This window comes from Perognathus longimembris, chromosome 22 (genome assembly GCF_023159225.1).
Source record: "Perognathus longimembris pacificus isolate PPM17 chromosome 22, ASM2315922v1, whole genome shotgun sequence".
NCBI classification, from domain to species: Eukaryota; Metazoa; Chordata; class Mammalia; order Rodentia; family Heteromyidae; genus Perognathus; species Perognathus longimembris.
The window spans coordinates 36124715-36149063 of NC_063182.1; the positions used below are offsets into that span (position 1 = coordinate 36124715).

Here is a 24349-nt window from a genome sequence, read left to right on the forward strand (position 1 = left end):
TTCTTTAGTTTTAACTTGTGACATTTCTCTTGACAAATGCGTGACTTTGGGCGTGACTCTCCGTGACCAAGGCGTGGATCGGGCCTCCTCGGACCGCTCCTGGGTCTTCCCACGGAGTCCCGTGGCTTGGTGCTTGTCTGTTACAATATCTGTCAGACGGGAGCTGCCCTGGTGCCCCCGGGCAAGTAGAGAGACCCCTCTTCCGGGGAAGAAGGCGGTAGACAAGCAGGGTCTGTGTCTGGAGTTAGAGCCACGGGCTCTTTCTCGGTTTTCTTCCTTTCTTTTCCTTGGGAGGGCGTGGGAGGAGAGTGAGCACAGGAGTCCGGGTGGCATGCAGAGCCGCAGCGAGGATGGGGTGCGGCCCCCAGGGCCGCCCGAGCCTCCGCTCGCCAAGGCCTGATTTCTGGCTGACAGTAATTGTCTCTGATATTTCCTGAAGGAAGCTGGAATTGAAAAGGTCATCGTTTTTTAAAAAAAAAAAAATCTAATTTTGAGGAAGCTCTGTTACACTGTGTCTCATTTGGGTCCCTGTCTTAGCCCCACTGAGGAGAGCTTAAAGTGGGGGTCCCTTCTAAGAGTTCCTCTAATTTCGTGGCTTCCTGCATCCTCCTGCTGGTCTCCCAGAAATAATTGAGGGGTGTAGTACATTATCCAGAGGCAGAACAAAAGCTTTTAACCCATTCTAACATGAAACCTGCCTTTTATTTAGGGCTAAACTAATCATGCTATAACCTAAAAGCCAAAAAAGAAAGCTTGCAGGTATTACACAGTATCCCCTAAAAATTTGGTGGTTAATGAATGTTCCATAAATCAACCCAAATTCTAATCTAGATAGGGAAAAAAAAGAAATCACATTTCAAGCTACTTCTCGACTTCTCTGTTAGGATCAAGTTCTTTGTATGTAACTCTTTCTCTTCTCTGTCTCTTCTAAAACATTTATGAGTCACCTGCTGTACAGTCAGGCCACTGCGTGCCTCCAGGGAGATTTGTTTTCTGCATCCTAGGGGCTTATAACCTACAAAGGAAGAGACATGTACCCAGAAACAGGGCATCCTAAGAGATCTTGTGAAAGGCCACTGTGGAAATACAAGAAGAGAGAGGTGTTTGGGGTTGCTGAACCTGTTCTTGTATAAGTATCTGCAGCCTTACAACCAGCCAGAAAAGAACTGTATATCTGATTTGCTTTAATGATTTTTGAATATACAGAAATCAGATTGAAGAGCTACAATGCACTATCCTTTAAAGCAAATTTGTGGCTAAATCCAAAAAATTGTAATGCCAGAAGAAGCTCTAGACTTCACTTACTAGCATTCCTGTTTTACTAATATCCAGAGAGCTTAAGTGACTCCTGGGATACCACATCTAGTTGTTAGTGTCTGCATGTTCGTATTCAAATCCTACAATTTGCTATTAGTGAGTTTGTCTCTCTGGTGAATGTAAAATACTTAGAACTGTATTTTTCACAAATCCAATCATTATGCAGAACTAGGTATTCTTACCTTTCTGTTACATCTTTATATTGTGTCAAATATTTTTGTTTTGGATCCTCAATTCGTTGAAGCCAATAGTAGTTTGTCAGCTAATAATTAAGTTCAGAAAAATCAAGGTTAACTGTGCCTTAGACAGGGCAGAAGTTAACTTCCCTCACGTTAGCAGTCTAGTGTTAGCCAGTGTTGGTGAACCAGTTCCTGGCTTGTCTTGGACCAGTTTTGTAAGGCACTAACCTCATACCTGAGGGTCCACCCTCCGGATCTAATCACATCCTGAAGGGCCCGCCTTCTAAATCTTTGCCCACCTTGGAAGAAATTTTGAGGTATTGAAGACTGTTGAGATCGTGTAAGACTGAGGATGGGAACTGGATACATGGTGCAGAAGTGGCAGAGTTCTCTGCCTAGGATGCCTAAGGTCTTATGTCTGATCCACAGCACCTTAAAAATAAGGATGGCGTTGGGTGCCTCTGCCACAGACTTATGAAACAAGAATCCCATGGCTTACAAAGAAATGCAGAAAGCTGTTGTACTACTCTGCTTGCTCTAGGTAGTCCTTTGTTTTATTTGGTTTTCCTTAGAGCTGCTCTTTGACCATCTTTCTATGAAACTTCTCTCCTCCTACGTCACATGTAAGTCTTCTGTCTGTAGTCCATGCTACATCTGTATTTTATTCCTCTCTCTAAGATTATGGGGGAAATCTAAATTTAATACTGCGTGTCCATCACGATGGCCCATCTATGCTCACATATTGCTGACCAAGTGATAGGAAGACTGAAAGAGAACTGAGGAAAGATTAATCAATTAAAGAGCTCCCACACAAAGAAAACTGATGGACAATTTAGTAATGATTATCTAATATTAAAGAGATACCCAAGAGATGAGTAGGTTGGAACAATTTCCTAAGACTTGGACAGCTCTGGAATGGACAGATCCAAAAGATAGTAAACTAAGTTAGTTTACCAGTAAATTCTAGTCTATTCTCATAGAAGGGACTCCCGTAGCATCTTTTTTTTGCCAGTCCTGGGCCTTGGACTCAGGGCCTGAGCACGGTCCCTGGCTTCTTCCCGCTCAAGGCTAGCACTCTGCCACTTGAGCCACAGCGCCGCTTCTGGCCGTTTTCTGTATATGTGGTGCTGGGGAATCGAACCTAGGGCCTCGTGTATCGGAGGCAGGCACTCTTGCCACTAGGCTATATCCCCAGCCCCCTTAGCATCTTTTAAAACCCCTTCTGTGACTACACGCAGCAACAACAGTAAAAGTAGCAGCCTTTCAAAGATTGGAATGATCTGACCGTGATGAGAGCAGTTCTTTCTTACAGCGCTACAAGATGGTCTTTCTGTGAAAGAATGAGTCATTCATTGATAAAAATGAACCACCCAAGTGCCTGACATTCTCCATGTGAATCCCCGAGGGCTACAGGACTAAACACAGGATAGCCTTGCTCTTCCTAGATTTCATGGAGTAAAACAGAAAGTCCTAGACATGGTAAAGCACTGTTTGTGGTGATGAGTTCTAGATCTGTGAGTCCGAAGCTCAGGGAGACAGAAGGAAGGGAACTCTGTGTCCTGGTTAGAGACTAGAGGCATCTTCCCAGGGAGAGGCCTGGTTATGGGTAGGAGTTCAAGTGGAGAGCCGAGCACGGACGGGGTGGCCTTGTTCGTGGGCACAGGAAGAGTCAAGTCATGGGGGAGTGACAGCAGCTGGCGGGGTCAGCGTCTGTTTGTCCCTTTGTCATTCTCAACTGGAACTTTAAGTCCCCGTAGATAGGGGAACAGACAGATACAGAAAAGCAGCATGGAACATCGTTTCAAAGAATCTGTGCGTTGGGCTAAGAAACTGGGATCGGAAGGTGGATAATGTGATCCAACAAAAGGAAGGTTTTAGACAGGACAGTATTTTGGAATCAAAGCCTGTGTTTTATAAATCTGGATAATGGTATACAACATAATAGATATATTTGATGGGGAAGAGATAGGAAGAGAGCAGACAAATCAGAAAGTGATTGTAATCGCTTTTTTCTACCCTTTAACTGTGATACTGGGGATTGAACTCGGGACCTCATGCTTGTTGGGCAGGCACTGTGCTCCTGGAGCAATACTTCCAGCCCTCTTTCTTAACCTTTCTCATGACAGAAAACTATAACCAGGTACTGTTAACCTCTTAAGAAGTTTCTCATTGTGTAGCATCTTTGATCTACCCCAATTAATATTAGATATAGTATGCTCATAAAAACACTAATATCTTGTCCTTCACATAAACAGACTCCTTCCTAGATAACGTCATCTTCCACTAGCTATTTATGTTCTGTGTATTACTGTGATTGTCCCGTGTGAGGAAGAGGCTAGTCAGTAGTGTTTAAGGTAATCCTCCTGCTCTGTAATGCGGGCATTCTCCGAGGGAGAGAGGACTTGCTGGAATATGGGAAGAGGAGATGAGAGCAGCCAAGAGGCCTGAGGGAACGGGGGTCCCCACAGACTGCCGACCTCTGAGGAGGGGGGTCCCGAAGACCGTGTCCAGCGCATCCCTAACGTGCTGAGCAGGCCTGTGGCATAACTAGAATGTAGGCAGGAAAGCAAGCTTGAAAAGCAAAGCTGAGTAAAGTCAGTAACGCAAAAGCAAAGCTCAAATGTGTTGTAAATACGTATTTACTCAGGCACATCCTTGAACCCATGGAAATACACAGAAACGTGACCTCAAAGTACAATGACAAAGGGCAGGATTTGGGGTTTTTTGCTTTTTCTTTCTTCCTTTCTTCCTTCCTTTCTTTTCCTTTCCTTTTCTTTTTCCTTGTTAGTACCAGGGTTTGAACTCGGAGCTTTACACTTGCTGAGCCTGCTTTGCTCGGCTGGCACACTACCACTTCTGCAAAACACCAGTCTGGCTTTTTGCTGGCCATTTTGGAGATAGAGTCTTGTAGACTTTTCTGACTGAACTGACTTCAGAACCACGATCGTCTAGGTTTCAGCCTCCGCGTAGCTAAGATTACAGGTGTGAGCCACCAGCCACTGGCAGATTGGCCTATTTTTAAGGGAACACTTGTGCTTAGTAACAGGGAAAAACAGAAGTTCCAGTGACTAAAATCAGGGAGTGAGGACGTTAGGCCTGAGGCAACAAGATTTTGAAAACAACGGAATTTCAGTACAAGATAAATGTTTAGCTCTGGGCACCAATGGCTTACACCGATCATCATAGCTACTCAGGAGGCTGAGATCTGAGGATCACAGTTTGAAGCCAGCTTGGACAGAAAAATCCTCAAGACTTATCTCCAATTAATCAGAAAAAACACACAAACAAACTGGAAGTGGAGGTATAGCTCAGGTGGTAGGATACTAGCCACAAGCACGAAGGCTAATTGAGAACATGTGGCCTGAAGTTCTAGCAGCAGTAATGGCATCATCCATCCATCAATCAATTAATCAATGTCATATAGACTTAGAGCATTCAGAAGTGACCTAACTCCTGCTGTAAGGATTATCCAGAATTCTTACCCCTTCTCTCCTCACCATGCATTACGGAGCTGAGCGAGGGGATTCATGCTTCTAATCCTAACTACTGGTACACAGAGATGGAGAGAAACATGGCTCAAAGTCAACGTGCACAGAAGAGCTACAGAGACTCCGTCTCAACAAATCTCAGTGTTGGCGCACGTCCGTGATCTCAGCTACTCATTTAGACTTAGGTAGGACGTCTGTCACACTCACAGGTACGAGAACTAAGAGTGAGCACCGTGAGACAGAAGACACAAGCAAAGGAAGGTGAAAGCCCGGGCCTTTATTTTCAGTGGGCTTGTTGAGGGAAGGGCTAGGTCACTTCCTGTGCATGGGTGAGGTGGGGTTCTACGCTAGTGGAGTGGCCCCCCCGTGGCTTGCCGCCTGCCTCTGGGATGGTGAAGGGGAGGAATATTGTTTCCCAGGCCTTAAGGGCCAGATAAAAAGTGTGCTCCTTATCATTAAAAATTAACTAGGCCCAGGAGACACTGTCTCCATTATAATAAGGGTTGTTTATTATAATGATATCAAACATATAATCATGAAAACATATACAACATTTTAAAAAAATATTTATAACCCAAAGGCTTCATTTTTTTTTAAGTTAGAAAGGTGTCTGAGCCCATATAACCGACAGAGGAGAGAAGAGCTTTTCTGGTTGATTGTTGTCATGGCCAGTCCTTTTGTGCAGTGTCTAGTCTCTACTTAGCATAGAAGGCTTTTCAAATGACATCTTCTTGGAGTGTGAGAGTGTATGTCAGGAAATAAAAGAAGAAAAGCTACCTTGATCTCTTTGGGGGAAACTTTTGCCCCAGGCTCCTAATAACTAAGGGTCTCTTATAAATGAATTGCCAAGGAGTCACAGGTTGCTTTGTCTCTAAGAAAATCTTGTTGTTGCCTAGGAAATGTATGTAGCCAAAACCAGATTTCAGGCTTCCAAATTTAAATTTTGGCCACAGACAAATAAAATCATGACCAGTATTTAAGCGAGGCCATTAAGAACTCCGCTTTGAAAAGATCCTCAGTTACTAATTACTGTACCGTGCTTTACTGTAACTGAGCAGGGCCAGCTACGTGCTACCACAGGAAAGTAGAAAAGAAGCCAAACAAAAACGAAAGGGAATGACTAACAGCTGAAGAATAAGCTGGCAGTATATGCAAAGATCTCTGCCCTTGAGTCTGCAGGTACCTATTTCTGAAGCAATAGCCTGGGAGTTTCCGTCAGAGGGAGCTACGCTATTGTAAACATTCTGACTAGGTCTGTCTCAGTATTGGCAACACACTGTTTAACAACCAATGATCGATCAGTCATTCTGATCAACAGTTATAAATGGAGGTGCTGTAGTAAAAAAGATCATCAATTATACATGGAGGTGCTGCAATAAAAAGATCAGCCATTATAAATGGAGGTGGTTAGACGTGCACTCTTATTGATTACTCGTGAACTACAGGATGAAAGTGCCAACAGCAGGAAGCCATGAAAAACACACCTGAATGGTGGGCAAATAATGATAGACTTTATAAATTTGATTTGATTGTAAAGGTGATACAGAGAGTTCAGTTACATAAGTAAGGTAATGAGTGCATTTCTTGTTGGACAGTGTTACCCCCTCCCTCATTCTCTCTCACCTTCCCCCCAAGTTGTACAGATGGTTTCAGCATAGTGTCTTGTGAGAATCACTGTTAGTATCTGTCTAGGATAGTCCTAGCAGAGGATCATCACAGCTCAGTAGCTATGTACATATGACCATATAAAGTGGTGCTAATTGAAGTAAGCGCCAAGGTATGGTCACAAGAGGGGTCTTTATGTACTATGTGAAGGTATTTCTTTGTTCTTTTGTTTTTTTCCCTTTAGTTTATCCCGTAGTCTCCATTTTTTTATTTTGTTATCCTGTGTCTTCTATATATATTTATCCGATTTGGGGAAGGGAAGGGGAATCACAAAATGGTGATGAGACAGAGGACAAAGAATGACAGACTCTCAAAAGTGAGTATCAGTAACCTGATGTTACAATTGCATACGTATTTCCCATTCCCATGATAAGGCATGTCGAGGTCTTTTACAACCTGCCTTCCCCGCCCAGTTTGGGGATGGCTAGAGGAGGGAGTGGGCTACATGTTGGCCATTCATCTACTGCTCATAGGCAAGACTACAGCTTGTTCTGGTCACTTCGCAGTTGTTAGTGACTCTACTAGGCATGGGAGTCATAAGCTGGATTCTCCTAGAAACTCTACCTTAAATACATGAATATGACCTTCTCAATCTGTCTCCTACACAAGAATGATAACAACACCCGTTTCCTAGGGCTAGAGTGAGGAATGACTAAGATGGCCTACGTGAAGTCGTTAGCACCACGCCTGCTAATTGTCAAGGTCATTCTAGAGGAAGGAGGTCGCTTAATGGCAAGGCACTTGCCAGGCCACCAAAACGTTAGCAAAAGTAATTTCATTGTCACTATTATCATAATTGTTGTCATTTTAATTAGTATAAGAAAGTATCTGTTTCGTTGTTCAGCACCTTCAATTTTTCAGTTTTTTTCCTCACAATAGTATTGTAAGGAATTTGGGGAGAATAGGGGTGCAGGTCTTTGAAATGTCATTATCTGACACGTTGCTTTTGTTTTGAAATAAATAAAAGGTCATCTTAAAATTTTCTAACCATAATAGTAGCTTCTAAATTTTATGGTTTTGTGACACTTATCTAGATTTTTTTAACCTACTGAATATATAAAATGTGGTTTCTGAAATAGAAAGTTTTAAAAATGTAAAACCGGTGAGGGTGGGACAGATGGAAAGCAATGAAAGATGGAACATTGATCAAGATGCACTGTACTCATAAGCTGACTTGTCCAAGCACAATCCCTTTGCACAACTCCTGAAGGATAATTTATTTGTAAAGTAAAACATCCTGTAAACCATTACAGAATCACAGGCTCACACCCGTAATTCTACCTACTCAGAAAGCTGAGATCAGAGGATCACAGTTCAAAGCCAGCCTGGGCAAAAAAGTACAGGAGACTTTTGTCTCCCATTAGCCACCAAAGGCCAAAAGTGGAGCTGTGGCTCAAGTGGTAGAGCACCAGCCTTGAGTGCAAAAGCTCAGAGATAATGCTAAGGCTCTGAGTTCAAGCCCCAGTACCTACACACAGGCATGCGAGCATGTACACGCACGCGCACACACACACACAAATTAAATACAACCTTTTAGAGATTCAACTGGATTTTTTTTTTTTTTGCCAGTCCTGGGGACTGAATGCCGGGCCTGAGCACTGTCCCTGGCTTCGTTTTGGTCAAGGCTAGCACTCTGCCACTTGAGCCACAGTGCCAATTTTGGCTTTTTCATATATGTGGTGCTGAGGAATCGAACCCAGGGCTTCATGTATACGAGGCGAGCACTCTACCACTAGGCCATATTCCCAGCCATATTCCCAACTGGATTTTCAAATACTACTTTTGTTGGTATTTTTCTCGGTAAATACATAACTACCTAGAATATTTCCCTACAAGATTGGAAATAGTAGGATATTTTTTAGTCGGGCTGTGAATGACACAGGACCTGTGCTGAAGCCCCTTGGGGTCATGTTAGCATGCCATCGCTCAGACTCCCTGTGCCTGGAGCTCCTTCCTTTGTGTTTTGCTGATGGTGGGCAGGAGCACTTTCGAGTGCATTTGGCACTGGCTGGCAGGCCTCACCAAGGGATTCAACTTCATGGAAGTTGAAGTCCAGGTTTCTAATAGTTTTGTAGTTAGAGTAAAATGGATGAAAATTTAGTATTCAACAGTTTAAAAAGCAGAATAGCGGGGCTGGGGATATGGCCTAGTGGCAAGAGAGCTTGCCTCGTATACATGAGACCCTGGGTTCAATTCCCCAGCACCACATATACAGAAAACGGCCAGAAGGGGCGCTGTGGCTCAGGTGGCAGAGTGCTAGCCTTGAGCAAAAGGAAGCCAGGGACAGTGCTCAGGCCCTGAGTCCAAGCCCCAGGACTGGCCAAAAAAAGAAAAAAGCAGAATAGCCCATTCTCTCCCAAAGATACACACAAATGCTTGCGCACGTGTGCACACACACACACACATCATATAGAGAGCCTTTTTAAGGATCTAAAACTTGAAAACATTTAGATGAGAAAAGTTCTCATAGAGGTTACTGGGATATATCAGCTGAACCTAATTCCTGAATATATCATATGAATAGTGTCATTAAGGATTTTCATCAGGCCCTGTGTTCAAGACCTCAAAAAGAAAAAAAATAGATAACTTAATAGAATTTCTTTAAGTACTTCTAAAAGTAAAAATACTTTCCCACGAGCGTACAGCACCATAAAGCATATCATGTTTTTCACTAATGTCAGTTCATGATATAGTGACAATCGCGGCAGTTCTTACATCGTGCCTTTAAGATAAATAACCCACTGCGTTCACTATGTAAAAAATGAAGCCAGATTTTAAATAGCTTACAGTTCAATAGAAGAGATTTCTTTTTATGTCTCAACAAAACAGGAAGTTAGACAAATAACATGCATTTTCTGCAACAAAACACTAATATGAAAAATGAAAACTCCAATGAAGAAAAATCTAAGAATCTACATTAGAAGTTTTCAGCAACGGTTCCTAAAAGATGTCGTTTGTCATCACATGGAAGGATAAATAGCAAGGAAGACATATAAGGGAACTAGTACTGCTAATCTAACCAAGTAAGGAATAATCTCACCCCCAAATTAAATACCCACTGAGGTGACTTCTGTTTTACAATGAACTTTAAAAATAATGGAGATGAATTGAATGCATAATAAGATGTCCGCAGTGCTGCCTTAACCCCCTTTGGACTGGCGACTGTGTCTCAGAGACAGAGTCCCGTGGGGCATGTGGGCAGTGGAAGAGGGAAAGGAGAAAGCCAGAGGATGCTAAGCCATCAATGGGTGAACTACTCCTGGTCCACCTACCTCTCTGACCACAGTCTTTTCATCCATCCCCTTGAGGTCAGTTGTATGCCGATACTGTAATTCGTCACGGACTCTGGTTCCGATAAATAATGCCAGCTACAGGAAAAGTGGGGCTGGGAACACACGAAGGGTATGGAGGAGAGGACAGCCATAGCTCATTGGAGAGTGCAGGCTATCTGCCTGTGAGACTATCTAAAGCTGAATTCCGAGTTTGGAACTTGGAGAAAAGTGAATCCCTTTAGATCTTTATACTGGCTTAGTACTGGCCCAAATAAAATATACTGCGAGGAGCTCAAGTTGTACAGATATTCAGTCCTTCGTTCATTTGTGAGGTATGTATTGCACATCTCTGATGCCCTGATGGCACTTCCTGATGGCACTAAATATTTAGGAGTCAACAACAAAGAAAGCCAAAAGCTCGGGGTGTATTTGCAAACACACTGGCTCACATGCCAGGGTCCAGGGCTACCAGGAAGGGGAGAAGGGGTGTGGCCCTTCCATTTCAGCATCACTCCAGCTATAGGCAGTAAAGAAGACAAAAACTATGTGTTCCGTATATGTCAAGTGCTAACCGAGTGTATTTTGGCCTGAGGAAATCGGTGACACTGAGCTGGAGGACCTTGGAAGACCAAGACCATCCTCTTATTTCTCATTTCTCTTTGAGTTTGGAGATAGCCTCTTGATTTCTCCCCCCATGTTATGTTTTAATTTACGTTTAATTTACGTTTTTACTTTGTTTTAGAAAGAGGTTTCCATTCAGCGTGTCCATGATGAGAGCAATACATCTTGATCAGTGCCGCTCCTCTTCGTTCTCGCTCATCTCTCCCAACCCCAACCAGCATTTTCTCCACTTCACTCTGGGGAAAGAGATTACACGGCAAATCGGGTGGGCTGTTCTTGCCTCTCTCTCTACGCGGTCTTGCGTAGTGCGAGTGTGGGGATGAATAGGGATTATGTGTTTATCTTCTAAAACATCCTCCAAGAAGCGAGCGACAGGTTTCCATCAGCATCCGTCACAGTTGCGATGGGATCAGAAAAGGCAGGTCTGATTCACATCTGGAGAGAACCATGGGAAGGGCCTCCCTGGAACTAGAAGAAAGAAAAATTGCAGGTTCATAAAAATGAGTTTTTGATACAATGCTCTTCTGAAAGGCATTCTCAAGTCTTGATTTTTTTCTTCAGGGTATAATTTTTTTTTTAAATAAAAGAGTAAGGTGAGCACAACAGACGCTTCAGACTCTACCCACCTGGAAGATGGTTACAAGCAGACGTGCCGCGCGATGGGTGTGGCGAGGCCGAGCGCTGAGCAGCTCCCGTGGAGAGCGCGCGGCGGGAGTGGATGGGCTGCCGTGGGCAGCGTCCACCCCCGAGCCCGCTGGGGGACGCCAAGAGTGATCGGAGGATTCACGGGGCGTCGCGGGTGTACTGAGACTTCCTCCTGACATTTTCGCTTCTCTCTCCCCCCACAAGACAAAAATGACTCACGTGACAGAGGCCTCAGGTCCCTCCTCCCCCAGCCCTGGAGGCGCAGAGCGAGGCCAGCAGGGGAGGGAGGCCAGGGAGGACGCTCCGTCCTCCCCATGCTGCTCCCGGTGCTCTGACCCTGAGCGTCACCCGCGCCGGTCCCCACACCCGCTGGGGGCATCGCCTGGTTCATCTGCAGCAATAGCACACACAAGGAACATGTTTCTAAGCCCCAGATGGTGCCCAGTTCGTGCATTTCTCCCGGCACGTAGGACGGCCGGGGAAGGACTGCCCGCCTGGGGCGCGCTAGGGGACGCGGTCGGCTCCCGGGCTGCGTGTTCAGCACGCCCAGCCTCCGCCCGCAGGTGCCGGCTCCTCTCAGCATCTCCAGGCTCGCTGCTCACCCGTTGCTCTCCGCTCCACGCTGTGCCTTCTCTCAGCAGACGTGGCTTGCTCAGATCCTGTTCACGGACCTCTCGCCAGGTCAGCAGTGCAGGAAAGACACCCCTTCCCCAAGCACTTCTTTTTCTTCCGTTTTTTTAAAAATTATTATTATTATAAAGATGGTGTGCAGAATGAGTACATTTCGTTTTAAACAATGTCACCTCTTCCCTTGTTTCCTCCCAGGTTTCCCTCCCAACCTCTCTCCCCTACAAGTTGTGTAGTTCGTGTTCAACACAGTGTCCAGTGTCCCTGCTGGATTGGTTCACCCTTTGTCCCTCCATTTCTGTGCTTTCATTCAGCTTCTTCCTTCAAAACGCCAGTTGAAATACCTATTCCCTGCGACTGAGTGGAATGAACAGTACAAATGGGCTTAACTGAGTAAGCAACGGTGATGGAAAGAGAAACAGCATATGAGTTCTGCTCTGTTCTCTCATGAAAGTATGATTGTTAAGCAAAAATAAATGAAGAAACTTGGGGAAAGCAAAATTATTATCTCCGACCTTTCTTAGCAAATTTGACAGATCATTATGATGTAGGGCACACAAAACATTATTTAAATGGATCTGTTTGGGGGAGGGCAAAGGAGGAACCCGAGTGCTTCTGGGCTTCATTTTTCCATCTCTCTTCCTGTGTTTGGTTTTGTTTCTCGCTCTTGTAAGTAACATGGACCCCTCCACCAGACCATAAGCTCTGTGATGGCTGCGATGTCTTCCCTGTAACCGCTAGCACCGCGCGCGTCACACAGCAGATGCTTAATGACAGAGCTAACGAAGGAAGCAAGCAGCCGTTGACTTCACTCATCTTGATTCACTTCAGATTCGCTGTACTTAAGAATCAACAGGGACTTTCCAAGTCCCTGATAATGGATGCCACTCTGTAGTTTCAACTCACTACGTAGGAAAGGGGTCACCTAGGGCATGGCTGAAATGACAGCCAGTGACTCCCGTGACCCTTTGCTTTTTTTTCCTAATACTTTAAGGAAAGAGGGCGAAATCTAGCACCAGTGGTCCCTGTGAGTGTGTCATGGGTGATACTGGTGCTTTTACTTTTAGGACCATTTCCAGAACTAGTTATAGTGATTTTATTTGATAAAATAAGAAGTGAATACCATTGCTAGATGAACCCTCAAACTCTAGTTGCCTCAAGGGTACCACCATTTTATTTTAAAAGTACAAAGAAGAATCAGTAAATTAGTATTCTGTGGTCTTGGTAGTAGGCTAGTAAATTGTCATCAATTTGGTCTTTTAGTATAATTTTTATAGTCAGTTTAAAATGCTTTTTGAATGGACATGGCTGGTGTCTTGTAGTTCCTAGGTCCCGTCACCCAGTTAGACTGTGTTGGAGATAGGGGTCGTGGGTGTCCTGGGGCGCTTTGTCACATTAATGTCTGGTTGGAAGTACCATGAGTGGTAAGGCAGCTTCATGAAATGCTAGACAACCTGACTCACTTAGAAAGAAGGTAGAAAGACCAGGAAATGGTTGTTTATAATTTAGAAGAGACAATTTTAAGAGTATATGTGTGCGTGCTTGCATTTGGTGCTAGGCATCTAACCCAAGGCCTTGGGCCTTGTGTATGGTGTATATTTTACACACCAGTAGAATCACCTGTGAGGACACTAGGTCCCTTGAAGACGGAAGGGAGGAAGGAAGGAAGGAAGGAAGGAAGGAAGGAAGGAAGGAAGGAAGGAAGGAAGGAAGGAAGGATAGATCTTTTGGATTGGCATGGGGCATGGTAGCCCATACTTAAAATCCTAGTTACTTGACAAGGAGAGTTAGAAGAATCTTGAGGATGAGATTAGCTGAAGCAATGGGTAGACCCTGGCTCCAAAACAAAAGGGCTGGCTGTTTGTGGTGGCTCACATCAGTAATCCTAGCTACTCAGATGGCTGAGATCTGAGGGTAGCAGTTCAAAACCAGCCCAGGCAGGAAAGTCTGTGAGACTCTTGAACTCCTCTTCTGTAAACCCCAGTACCAGAAGAAAGAGGAAAAGGAAGAAAAGGAGAGGGGGAAAGAGAGAGGGCGAGAAACAGACAGCGAGGAAGAGAAGAAAACACCTGACTCTTGCCAGGCTCTGACCAGCGCGCACAGGCTGATTTCAAGGGCACCCACAGAACAAGGGCGGGATACACGGGAAATGCAACACAGCCAGTTCTGAAGGCCAGATGCTTGCTTGGGCTGGTCCTCTCTTCTTGCTTACACAATCCCACCTGCTACCATCACAACGGTAGAAGATTAAAGCTCAAAGTAAACGTGGAAATTGCCTAGTCCAACTCACAGAGGTTTGAAAGGTTGTTCTTTTTTTTTTTTTTTTTGGCCAGTCCTGGGCCGTGAACTCAGGGCCTGAACACTGTCCCTGGCTTCCTTTTGCTCAAGGCTAGCACTCTGCCACTTGAGCCACAGCGCCGCTTCTGGCCGTTTTCTGTATATGTGGTACTGAGGAATTGGACCCAGGGCCTCATGTATACGAGGCAAGCAAGCACTCTTGCCACTAGGCCATATTCCCAGCCCCTGAAAGGTATTTTAATAAGAAAAAAAAGTACACAAGACTCAAAAAAGTAAAATTCCTTCCCCGCATGTGTCTATATTTATGATTAAATATCAATATGGAGCCTGATAACATTTCAGCTGGGAGAAGAATCGCTGACGGGAAGGGCAGGGGGCAGGTAAAAGCACTCCGGCCGCGCGTGTTGAGTCTGCCAGCGTGCTGGGCTCCTGGACTCGCAGCCTCGTGCTAGGTCCCTCTGGGTCACACGGGGCTAAACAAAGCATTTGCAAGTGGGAGCGCACCGTCGGGGTGGATGGAGGCTCCAGAATGCCTTCCGCGAGGCAGATTGTCCCAGCAGACAAAAAGCTGACCTGACAGAGTGAAAGATGTTGGCAAAGAATGCACATTTTTCTTAATTTTGTTAATTAATCCTCAAAAGGAAAATCTCCTAGGAGTAAATCAACTGTAGATAAGAAAAACTTTTGAATGCACATACAGCTCCTGGAAGGGGATGGTCTTGCCAGCTTGCTGGCTGCTGTGCCCCTAGGCAGCCGGCTTGCTGGTTGGTGTGCCCCTAGGCACATCCTTAGTTCAGGGGACAGGCCCTTCGAGGTCTGTCTTGATGAAAAGTAATTTCTATAGGGACAGAGGTCAGTAGACTGGAGAGGGGTTGGGTGGAGAGAGTAGCACTGGAGGCGGAAACTGCACAGGAATCATTCTAGCAAATGCACTCCCCTAACAGCGGACTCTGTCTAGAGCCTGCTTTGCTGATCTACCCAGTAGGCAACAGTGCCTCGGCCAGGGGATGGAGTGCACTTGCTCAGAGCAGCCCCTGGAGGAGGGGGACAGTGACCTGCTCCCCAAAGTCTCCCTCAGGGAGCCCTTGGCTTTCACCAAGCTGCTCTCACCAGGGACACACCGACACCACTGCATCTCTGTTCAGCGTTCAAGGATGTCTGCCCTGAGATGGAGGCCTGAGTCCATCCTCTGTCTGGATGGAAGAACACTTCTCCTGCTCTACCTGTGGCAGGCCAGGAACAAGCCCAGTCCTCAGGGAGAATCTCCAGGCCCAGTTCACTTTCCTTTTTGACAGCTGAGAAGAGCATAAAATACCTTGTTACCCCCTCCGGGGTCGCGTGATGGTGGAGAGTCGTGCACTGCAGCTGGTAAAGCCCCCACGAGCACGCCGCGGTGCGTGGAGCAGTCCTCCTTCCCAGCCGGTGGTGGCGAGAAGTCTGAGGACCGCTTCTCACTGGTGTCTCACGTGCAACTCTCCACGCCAGTCCCTTCGCCAGCCTTCCAGCGCTAGGGACTTGCCGTCCTTCCCACGCCCGCCCCGTGCCTCGCCCCACAAGCAGACACGAACACTCACCCGACAGCCAGGGCGTCGGGCACTTCCACATTGCCAGTCCTGCCACGGCGCCTTCTCCCTGCTCATTGTGCTTCCCTTCCATTTCTGTCTTTTGCATTTCTTCCTTCCCTACGGAAAAGGTTCCCTTGGAAGTCAGAGATCTCCTTCCTGTAGCAGATGTCTATCTATCATCTGCCGATCGGTCTTTCGCCCACCTGATTTGAGCAACAGCACAATGTGATATCATTAACAGAATGATTCTTAGACACTCAGAGAGCCTGTAATTCCCCCGCTCCCCGAGGAAATAGATGTAAGAATTTGGGTCTCTGTAACTGTGTTTTGGAGGGAAGACTGGTTGTGAAAGAGTTCTAAAACTCGGTGGATGAATTTGTTTCTTCCACGTTGCTTGCCAAGTGCTTAGCGAGTGAATGTTAGAAGCACCGACTGAACACAGCTTTCCCTCTTTCCGCAGCACCTGAGATTCTCCGATGCTGTGCCTACGGGCCGGAAGTGGACATGTGGTCTGTAGGAATCATTACCTACATCCTGTAAGTGGGAAAATAAGTGATTTTTTAAAATTCATGATAAATATAGTTAGCCGTAGAATTTTCTCAAGATGAATATTGCTTGCTCTTCTGTAGTTTTCTTGGTACTAGCACTTCTGTACGGGGCTTTACTGTCTCCATTTTCCTGGGTAGTGTATGGAAGATAGGAGAAATCATTCAATATCTAACGATCAGGATGAATGTATAAATCAAGTCGACCTATCACATGCTTTTCTTGTTGCTGTTTTTTTAATTTCCATCTTCTCTAAGGTGGACAATCCTTTTAAGAAAGAAAATGCAAACTGGCTCATTTCTTCTCAGAAAATTTCAAGTGCACTTTTGGTTATCAATTTTGCCTTCTACCTGGCAGGTTTTCGAGGGCCTTTTTGTATTCTCAGAGGGAGAAAAAAATGAGGCTAACATTTCACTGTCTGGTCTCCCCAGCTGCATTCATGAGCTACTGTCCAATAAAACATAAGGAGTTTCAGGAAATTTGCCAAGATGATAATGGAATTGCAGACAGTGATGAGGGAAATCATAATCCAAATGGAAGAGTGTCTGGAAAAGAAGATTACCGGAGAAAAACTAAAGCACAAGATGTCAGTGGGTCAGAGAGCACATTGGTTTGCTATGTAGAAGATAATGTTAGGTTCGGGGAACCCATAGTACTCAAACCTATGAGGAAATGTTAGAGGATTCCAAAGAAATTCTTCGTCTTACTCAAGTTGCCATAACAGTATTATACATAAACTGGGTGGCTTACGCAACAGACGTTATTTTCTCTGAGGTATGAGGGCTGGAACTGTTCCTGCATGCCATCTGGGGTTGAAAGAGACGGAGACATTACCTTCGTATGGTGTCTTCACAAGATGGGCGAGAGGCCGAGCGAGCTTTGTGGTCCCATCTCCCAATGCCACTTGCCCTGGAGATCTCATCTAAGTCCAGCTTCTTCCCCAGAGCCCCATCCTCCCAAGGCTTGTGTTTCCCTGGCGGGGTCCAGAATACATGGAAGAGATGAGCCGTCTCCCAATGAGACGTTCTCTCAACAACGCCATGTCTGGACACACTTGAAGTTTTCATTCTCTCCAACAAACTAGTCAGCCTGAAGGAAGAAATTGAGAGTGATCCTCTGACTTACTATCACTGTCGACCCCCCCTCCCATCTTCTTTCCAAAGACAACATTTGCACTATATACCTGACAAGGATTTGTACCTTTTTAAATTTATATTTTTTACTAGTTGCCTCCACCCATCTCTAAATAATAGATCTCAGACAAGCAGCCCATTTTTCCTCCTCTTTCTCTTTAAGGTGACAGAGATGGTTCCTGGTTTCTTTTCTCCTACTTTTCCCCCTTCGTTTCTATGTTGATCCTAGTAGAAAGTAGAAGTCAAGGTAGAGGGACGCCTTTAAGATGTGTAAAAGAGGGCTTCGCATCTGGAGATGAGGTAAATTGGCGGTTCATCTGTGGGCTGGACGTGGTTGCTGAATTAAGACTTTTATGACCATCTCCTGCCAATAGCTGAGATCCAAACAAGAAGAAAATACCACATTTTAATCCTTTCTGTGGAGGAATGCAGTGAGTAAAGATGAACAAAAACATGCCTTTTTTTTTTCTACTTTTAATCTCTTTAGCTTCAAAATCCTAGCTTGTTCCATTTTATACTAAGTTGGAACTCCAAGTAATCCTTTTTTACAGTAAGCTAACATGAATTGCGGACAATTTTATTAAAATTCTACAAAATTTATGTTAACTATGTCCATTGCTTCCAAAATCCATGTCATCCTTTCTACAATGGGTTGATTATTTCACCTTTCTTTTAACCTTTTCAGTTTTTTTCTCGATGGTTCTTCATTAGCAGTCAGTATCTTTAGTTGCCCAGTTAGGATCTGCTGAACTACTATTACGATTGGTTTCTTTTTTTTATATTTATAACCCACCTCTGGCCTCTAAAAGAGGTTGATAGGGAGAGATGTCCTAGGGAGAGATGTCAGTGTTACCTATACCCTGACATCGTTTAGACTCAATCTTGGCATTCACTCTTGCATTTCCAATAAAATTCACACCCTACCATTTATTGGGGCCATGTTCAGTTTATCTGACAACATAACAGCGCTGATACACTGGTAGATACAACTAGAAGCTTTGACTACGGAAAGACAGGAATTCTTGGTGCAATCCTCGAACCACCCAGAAGTCAGTCATTCACAAGAAACTACTCGTATTCCCTTGGCTTTCTCTGAACCCCATTAAAGTCAAAGTTAACATCTAAACATCAACGGCTTCTGTAAGTGAGTTTTATGTGTGTAAGACCGCTGTTGAATAACTTTGAGGTCTTCTTAGCACCCGCCAGTGTTTTCAACCAGCTTTGTTTGCTGGGGCTGCAGCGCTCAGATAGTGGAGAGTAAGTGGGAATTGTAGTTAAGATGCTGGCTTAGTAAAAGAAGAGATCAGTATTGTCAGTGTGATATTTGGGGTGGTGGAAGAAAATGGAGACCAGTGAGTCATTTTTGCTGCTGAAGAGACTCGGGGGAAACTTATTCTCTCTTCGTGGCATACCATGGTCCACAGCTACAATCCCAGCTCTGCACTAAATTTCAGAGGCCATGTTTCCCACAGTACGAACTTCAAGCGTCTGTTGCCAAAACATTCTTATTAAGTACTGATATTCTGCTTCTCCTACCTAATGCTACACTAAATGCACACTTGTAAAGTGTATCTAATATTCCTACCTAAATCATGCTTGCTTACAGATGAAATGGATAGCAGCTGACCACCCCTGGTTCATTGTATCGGCATATAGTTTCAGATATCGTCACAGTTGGGTTTATTTCAGCTTGAAGCACTCAGTTATACAACTGTGGGTGTTTTATTTTTTTTCTCTCACAGCCTGAGGAAAACCATTCGAAAAAGGTTTTTTGTATATATGCATAGCAAATTCTGCTGAGGTGGTAACCCTAAGAAGTTCTAATTTCCCCTTGTTTTAATATATATACATATATATACATATATATGTATATATATCCTTAATGGAGAGTAAGACAAGGAGTGAAAAGACTAGCTACTGATTTTTTTAAAAAACCAACAACTATGTGATGAAAGTAGTCAAACTGTATTCCACCAATCTAACATAAAAAGACTCACATCTCATGAAAATATCTCTGGAAGACCCTTAGCAGGATGTCTATAATGTTACCTATTTATTAGTGTTCTTTGGTGTTGTTATATTATTATTATTATTATTACTGCTTTAAAAATCCACTATTCTTACTTCCTGGAGACGATTTGTCTGGACCCTATCTATTGTGAATTATAACAAGTCTGCAGTTACATACATGTACTGAGGAGGCACTTTTATTGCTGAAAATTGTGCCAAAGGGACTCTTGAATTTCTTTAAAGACCGTTTACTCCCTCTGTGTCCTCCCTCTAGACTTTGTGGATTTGAACCATTCTATGATGAAAGAGGTGATCAGTTCATGTTCCGGAGAATTCTGAATTGTGAATATTACTTCATCTCCCCCTGGTGGGATGAAGTATCGCTAAATGCCAAGGACTTGGTGAGTGTGACCAAAGGAGAAAAATTCACTTTTGACTCATGACTGAGAAGTGCATGCCACTTAAGAGCATGCCATTATCAATACTGCTTTATAATTTTAAGATATTTTAAATAAAAATTACATTACTACATTTTCCTTACTGAAAATGAAAAATAGGTATTTTTACTCATCCGTATTTATGTTATTACAAATTACATTTGTTGTGGTATTAATGAGTTTCTCTACTTGAGAAATATAGATAGAGCCTTGCTTACGAAAAACAGTGACTTAACCATCCGATATATAGAATTTCTTCCTGATTATTTGCCTTGATTGAGACGTATTTCAAATAAATTTCATTCCATTCTTGAAACTTCACTCAAACTCGTTAAATTATCTTGACGATGGCAGAAGTTCCGTATGTCTCATTTGTACCCTATCACAAAAGTGTTCCACTGGATTAATGATGCATATTCTTTTTTGTGTTGCATTGCCTCTCGCTTGCACTAATAGTGAAGCTTATCTGTTTTCAAAAGCAGTCTCTGGGGAGGGGACCACTGCTTCTAAAAAGAGGACAAGAAGCTTATCTGTAATTTAAAATGTCAATGCCTGCCCTAAAAACATTAAGAAAATTGAGGGAAAAGAGTGACAATAATCAAAATGCACTGTGTTTCTAAACTGCTTTGTTGAATGGAAAAAAAAAAAAAGATAGACCAGGGATATTATAAAATGAGGCTCCTTTGAGTCTTGAGGATTGAAGTGCAGCTTTTACAGTGTCCATCCATCCCTGGAGTCCCTTCCCGGAACCCAGAGGAGGAGCAAAGCAGACACAGGTGCGTCACCTGCCCGCAGTCGCCAGGGCCCACGCGCTTGCTTAGCCGTGCAGGTGGCCTTCCGGGAGCTTCGTGGACACCGTGCACTGCCACTCCGGAAAGAATAAAGTGGAATAAAGCTGTTTATTGGACTGGGAATATGGCCTAGTGGTAAAGTGCTCGCCTCGTATTCATGAAGCCCTGGGTTCGATTCCTCAGCACCACACCACATAGGTAGAAAAAGCCGGAAGTCACGCTGTGGCTCAAGTGGCAGAGTGCTAGCCTTGAGCAAAAAGAAGCCAGGGACAGTGCTCAGGCCCTGAGTCCAAGGCCCCAGACTGGCAAAAAAAAAAAAAAAAAAAAGCTGTTTATTAAAAAAAAAATGACTGCCAATCCTGCAGTGAAAACTCATAGGAATACCCGAAGGCTGCCTTCTGTGAATCTCCGAAGCGAGATCCTGGAGTCCTCGAACCCTCCCCTGGTTGTGAAGATGGGATGAGGACCAGATAGATGCATTGCCTGGCCCATGCCGCACGGGAATGGAACTCACTTGGGTTTTCACCCCCCCCTTCCCCCCCTCCACCCCGGACTCCTTTCCCTGCAAACATCTCTTCCTCTCCATCAGTGTTCTCCATGGAACAGATCCCCGAGGCCCTCGGCTTGCCCAGCGTGACTGAGATGTTGGGGTGTGCATGTGATGGGCGGCTGTGTCATCCCATGTTTCTCTGTTGTTGTTGTGTTGGTTTGGAGTTGTGTTTTGCCAGTCCCGGGGTTTGAACTCAGGGCCTGAGCACTGTTCCTGGCTTCCTTTTTGCTCAAGGCTAGCTCTCTGCCACTTGAGCCACAGCACCACTTCCGGCCTTTTCTGTGTATGTGGTGCTGGGGAATCGAACCCAGGGCTCTCTGCACGTGAGGCGAGCACTCTTCACGAAGCCATGGTCCCAGCCCCTCCTCCCACAGTGCTACGCACGCGCGTCTCCAGTCCACCACCACCCCCCCCCCCCACACCGAGGGCATGGCTTCAGTCCCACCCTCCACTGCTGTAACCTGTGCTGGATGCTTCTGGTGCCGACCTCGGTGGCACGCCACACGCCATCCAGAGGTCGCGGCCCCCTGCTAGTGCGGGACCTCCACCCCAAACACAAGCTTCTCTGCAAACGCGCCAGGAAAGAACGGAAAGCAGAGCCATGCACTGTTTGTGTTTTTCTTATTTAACTTGTTGCTTGATTGTCTTTCACTTCTTGGGTTATTGGAGTTAGAAAAGATGTGTGTGTGTGTGTGTGTGTGTGTGTGTGCGCGCGCGCACATGCAGGTGCATCGCAGGAGTGCGGGCCAGTCCTGGGGCTTGTCCTCAGGCCCTGGGTGCTGTCCCTGGGCATCTGTGCTCAAGGCTAGTGCTCTACCCCCCGAGCCGCAGCTCTGCGTTCAGCTTCTGGGTGGATAATTGGAGCTAAGTGTCGCGTGGAGCTTCTTGCTCTGTCTGTCTTTAAACCTCAGCCTCCTGAGTAGCAGGCATGAGCCACTGGCACCCAGCTTAAGATATTTTATGTTGTCACCCTTTATCAGACTGAAGTCCAAAGCCGTTGACCACCTTGCAGCATTATTTGCAGTGGCCACAAGATGAGACTTGGCATGGTATGCACCAGAGTTTGAATTCTAGCTCCAACTATACGTTGTCTGAACCTTGCCAAAACCATCATTTGTGCTTCTGTCCTTCCGTCACTTGTGAATTGGAGCTGCCAGTCTCAAATTCAGAGATTACTAAAAGGATTACATGAGTCTCAACAACGCTTTATATGTATCTAAGAAGGTATTTACAGTAAAATTAGAGCCATAACCAGAGCTCGTGCAACGCTGATCACAAATCGTGTCTCCCTCCGGCTGGGTCGTGCTGTCCTCAGCGGAGGGCTGGGAGCGAGTTCCTTTGTTGGTCTTCTACCTGCTCTGCAAAGGAGGAGTAATCCTCACAGAGCAGGCCACCGTTGCCTGCATGGAGTCCCCGCAGCCAGTCATACTCGCAAGCCAGTGACTTCTTCACGTTGATGCCACAGTGTCTTTCACGCCAGTCCTGAGCTTTTCCTTTAAATATCCTCAAGAAGTTTTAAGAGAAAGAACTCTAAGCCCCGAGAGGATGTTAAGGCATTATTCCACAAGAATAAGGATTTCTTTCCCGTAGATTCCTCAGGGAAACAACGACGGCCCGTGAGTGATTCTGTTACCCTGGGCTATAGTGCTGTGTTCCAGGTGATTGCAGAGTACGGTCTAAAATTATCCAGCTGTTGGTTCTGCCTTCTAAGAGCGTCCTCTCTACGGACAAGTCGAGAGCTGCTTCTTTAACCCCTGCTGGACAGTCGTCCAGCAGTTTAGGGTGTGGTGTGGTGCACTCCGTTGTCTTCTTGCTCTCCCTCCGATGCTCCTGCCTGAAGCTCCCGGCGACCCCTGAGGGCTTACACACTTCTTTCAACGTACCCCACATACGTACTTACACAGGCATGCATATACTGAGTAATACTCGTAGGAAAATAGAACGCGACCTAGAAGTTCACCTGCTGAGGGCAAGTCCGGGTCACAACCGAAGGTTCCCTAAGCCCATCTTTCTTTTTATTATCAGGTCAGAAAATTAATTGTTTTGGATCCTAAGAAACGGCTGAATACGTTTCAAGCCCTCCAGCACCCGTGGGTCACAGGTAAAGCGGCCAACTTCGTCCACATGGACACTGCTCAGAAGAAGCTCCAAGAATTCAATGCTCGGCGCAAGCTAAAGGTAAACCAAGGTGGTCGTTTGTTTTGTTTTCATTTCAAGACATTTATTTGCAAAAATTGCCGTTGGTGAATCAATTAATAATCCATTAATTTAGGAAGTACAGGTATATTCTAAACACGGACTATGGGTTAAATATACCATATGCAATTATGAAAATGTCATTTATATGCCTATTATCTTGCGCAGTTAATTAATGAAAGGAATTATTTGGGGCCTTAAAAGGAGGATTTTCTCTAGGCATCCACACAGTGAAACGAAAGGAAGATACTCTTAGGAGAGGAACATAAGAGGCACAATGATCTGATCATGTGAAATGTTTTTATCGAAATATATAAAATAATGTAAAACATTTATTGAAAGGAACTCCAGTGAATGAAATGAAACCAGTGAAATGAAAACAAACAAAAATATGAGTTTGTTTTTTGTTTCTTTAGTACTAGTATTCATTTCCCTTGGCACTACGGGAAAAATCCTAGTTGGAAATCCCAATAATGCTGACATAGAACCACTTAGAGTTCTGCTTTTCTCTCATAAATTCACTGTTAACAAGGATAATAATGTTGTTGTTTTTAATTTACTTACCAAAAAATATATGATTGCTGGTGCCCATCAAACTAAGGCATTGGTCAAAAAACTAATATTTATGCAGAAATATGCTTTATTTTTGAATGAGTGAAAATTAACAGTTTTGGAAGCTGTATTTTATAAGTAATTGCTAGACTTGGCAAACATTCAAGTTAAGTGACACAAAATTATTCAACAAAGTATATCTATTTTGTAGAATACATATGAAATAGAGATTCCATGCATTTCTGTAATATAATGGTATTTAGGCTAGCAATATAAGCAGAATGTCCCCGAAAATAGCTAAGGGTCCAAATTAGGGTCTTGTTCAGTTACTTTTCACAGGCTGATCTAGATTAAATAAATATGAAGGGCTCTATAATCAAATCAGCTTGAAAAACCATGGACTAAATAACATCCACTTAACCCAGGATTTCACAAACTAGCTTAGCCATGGAATTCT

General features: G+C 44.6%; 1 protein-coding gene across 1 annotated transcript in view; it reads left to right on the top strand.

Moving 5' to 3' along the window:
* Camk4 (calcium/calmodulin dependent protein kinase IV) overlaps positions 1-24349 on the top strand; it is a 158254-nt gene that overhangs the window by 132038 nt on the left and 1867 nt on the right. Inside the window, exons 8-10 of the mRNA XM_048331159.1 lie at positions 16138-16213; positions 19641-19767; positions 23170-23322. Coding sequence (XP_048187116.1) covers positions 16138-16213; positions 19641-19767; positions 23170-23322 — 356 coding nt within the window. The remainder of the gene's footprint in view (positions 1-16137; positions 16214-19640; positions 19768-23169; positions 23323-24349) is intronic.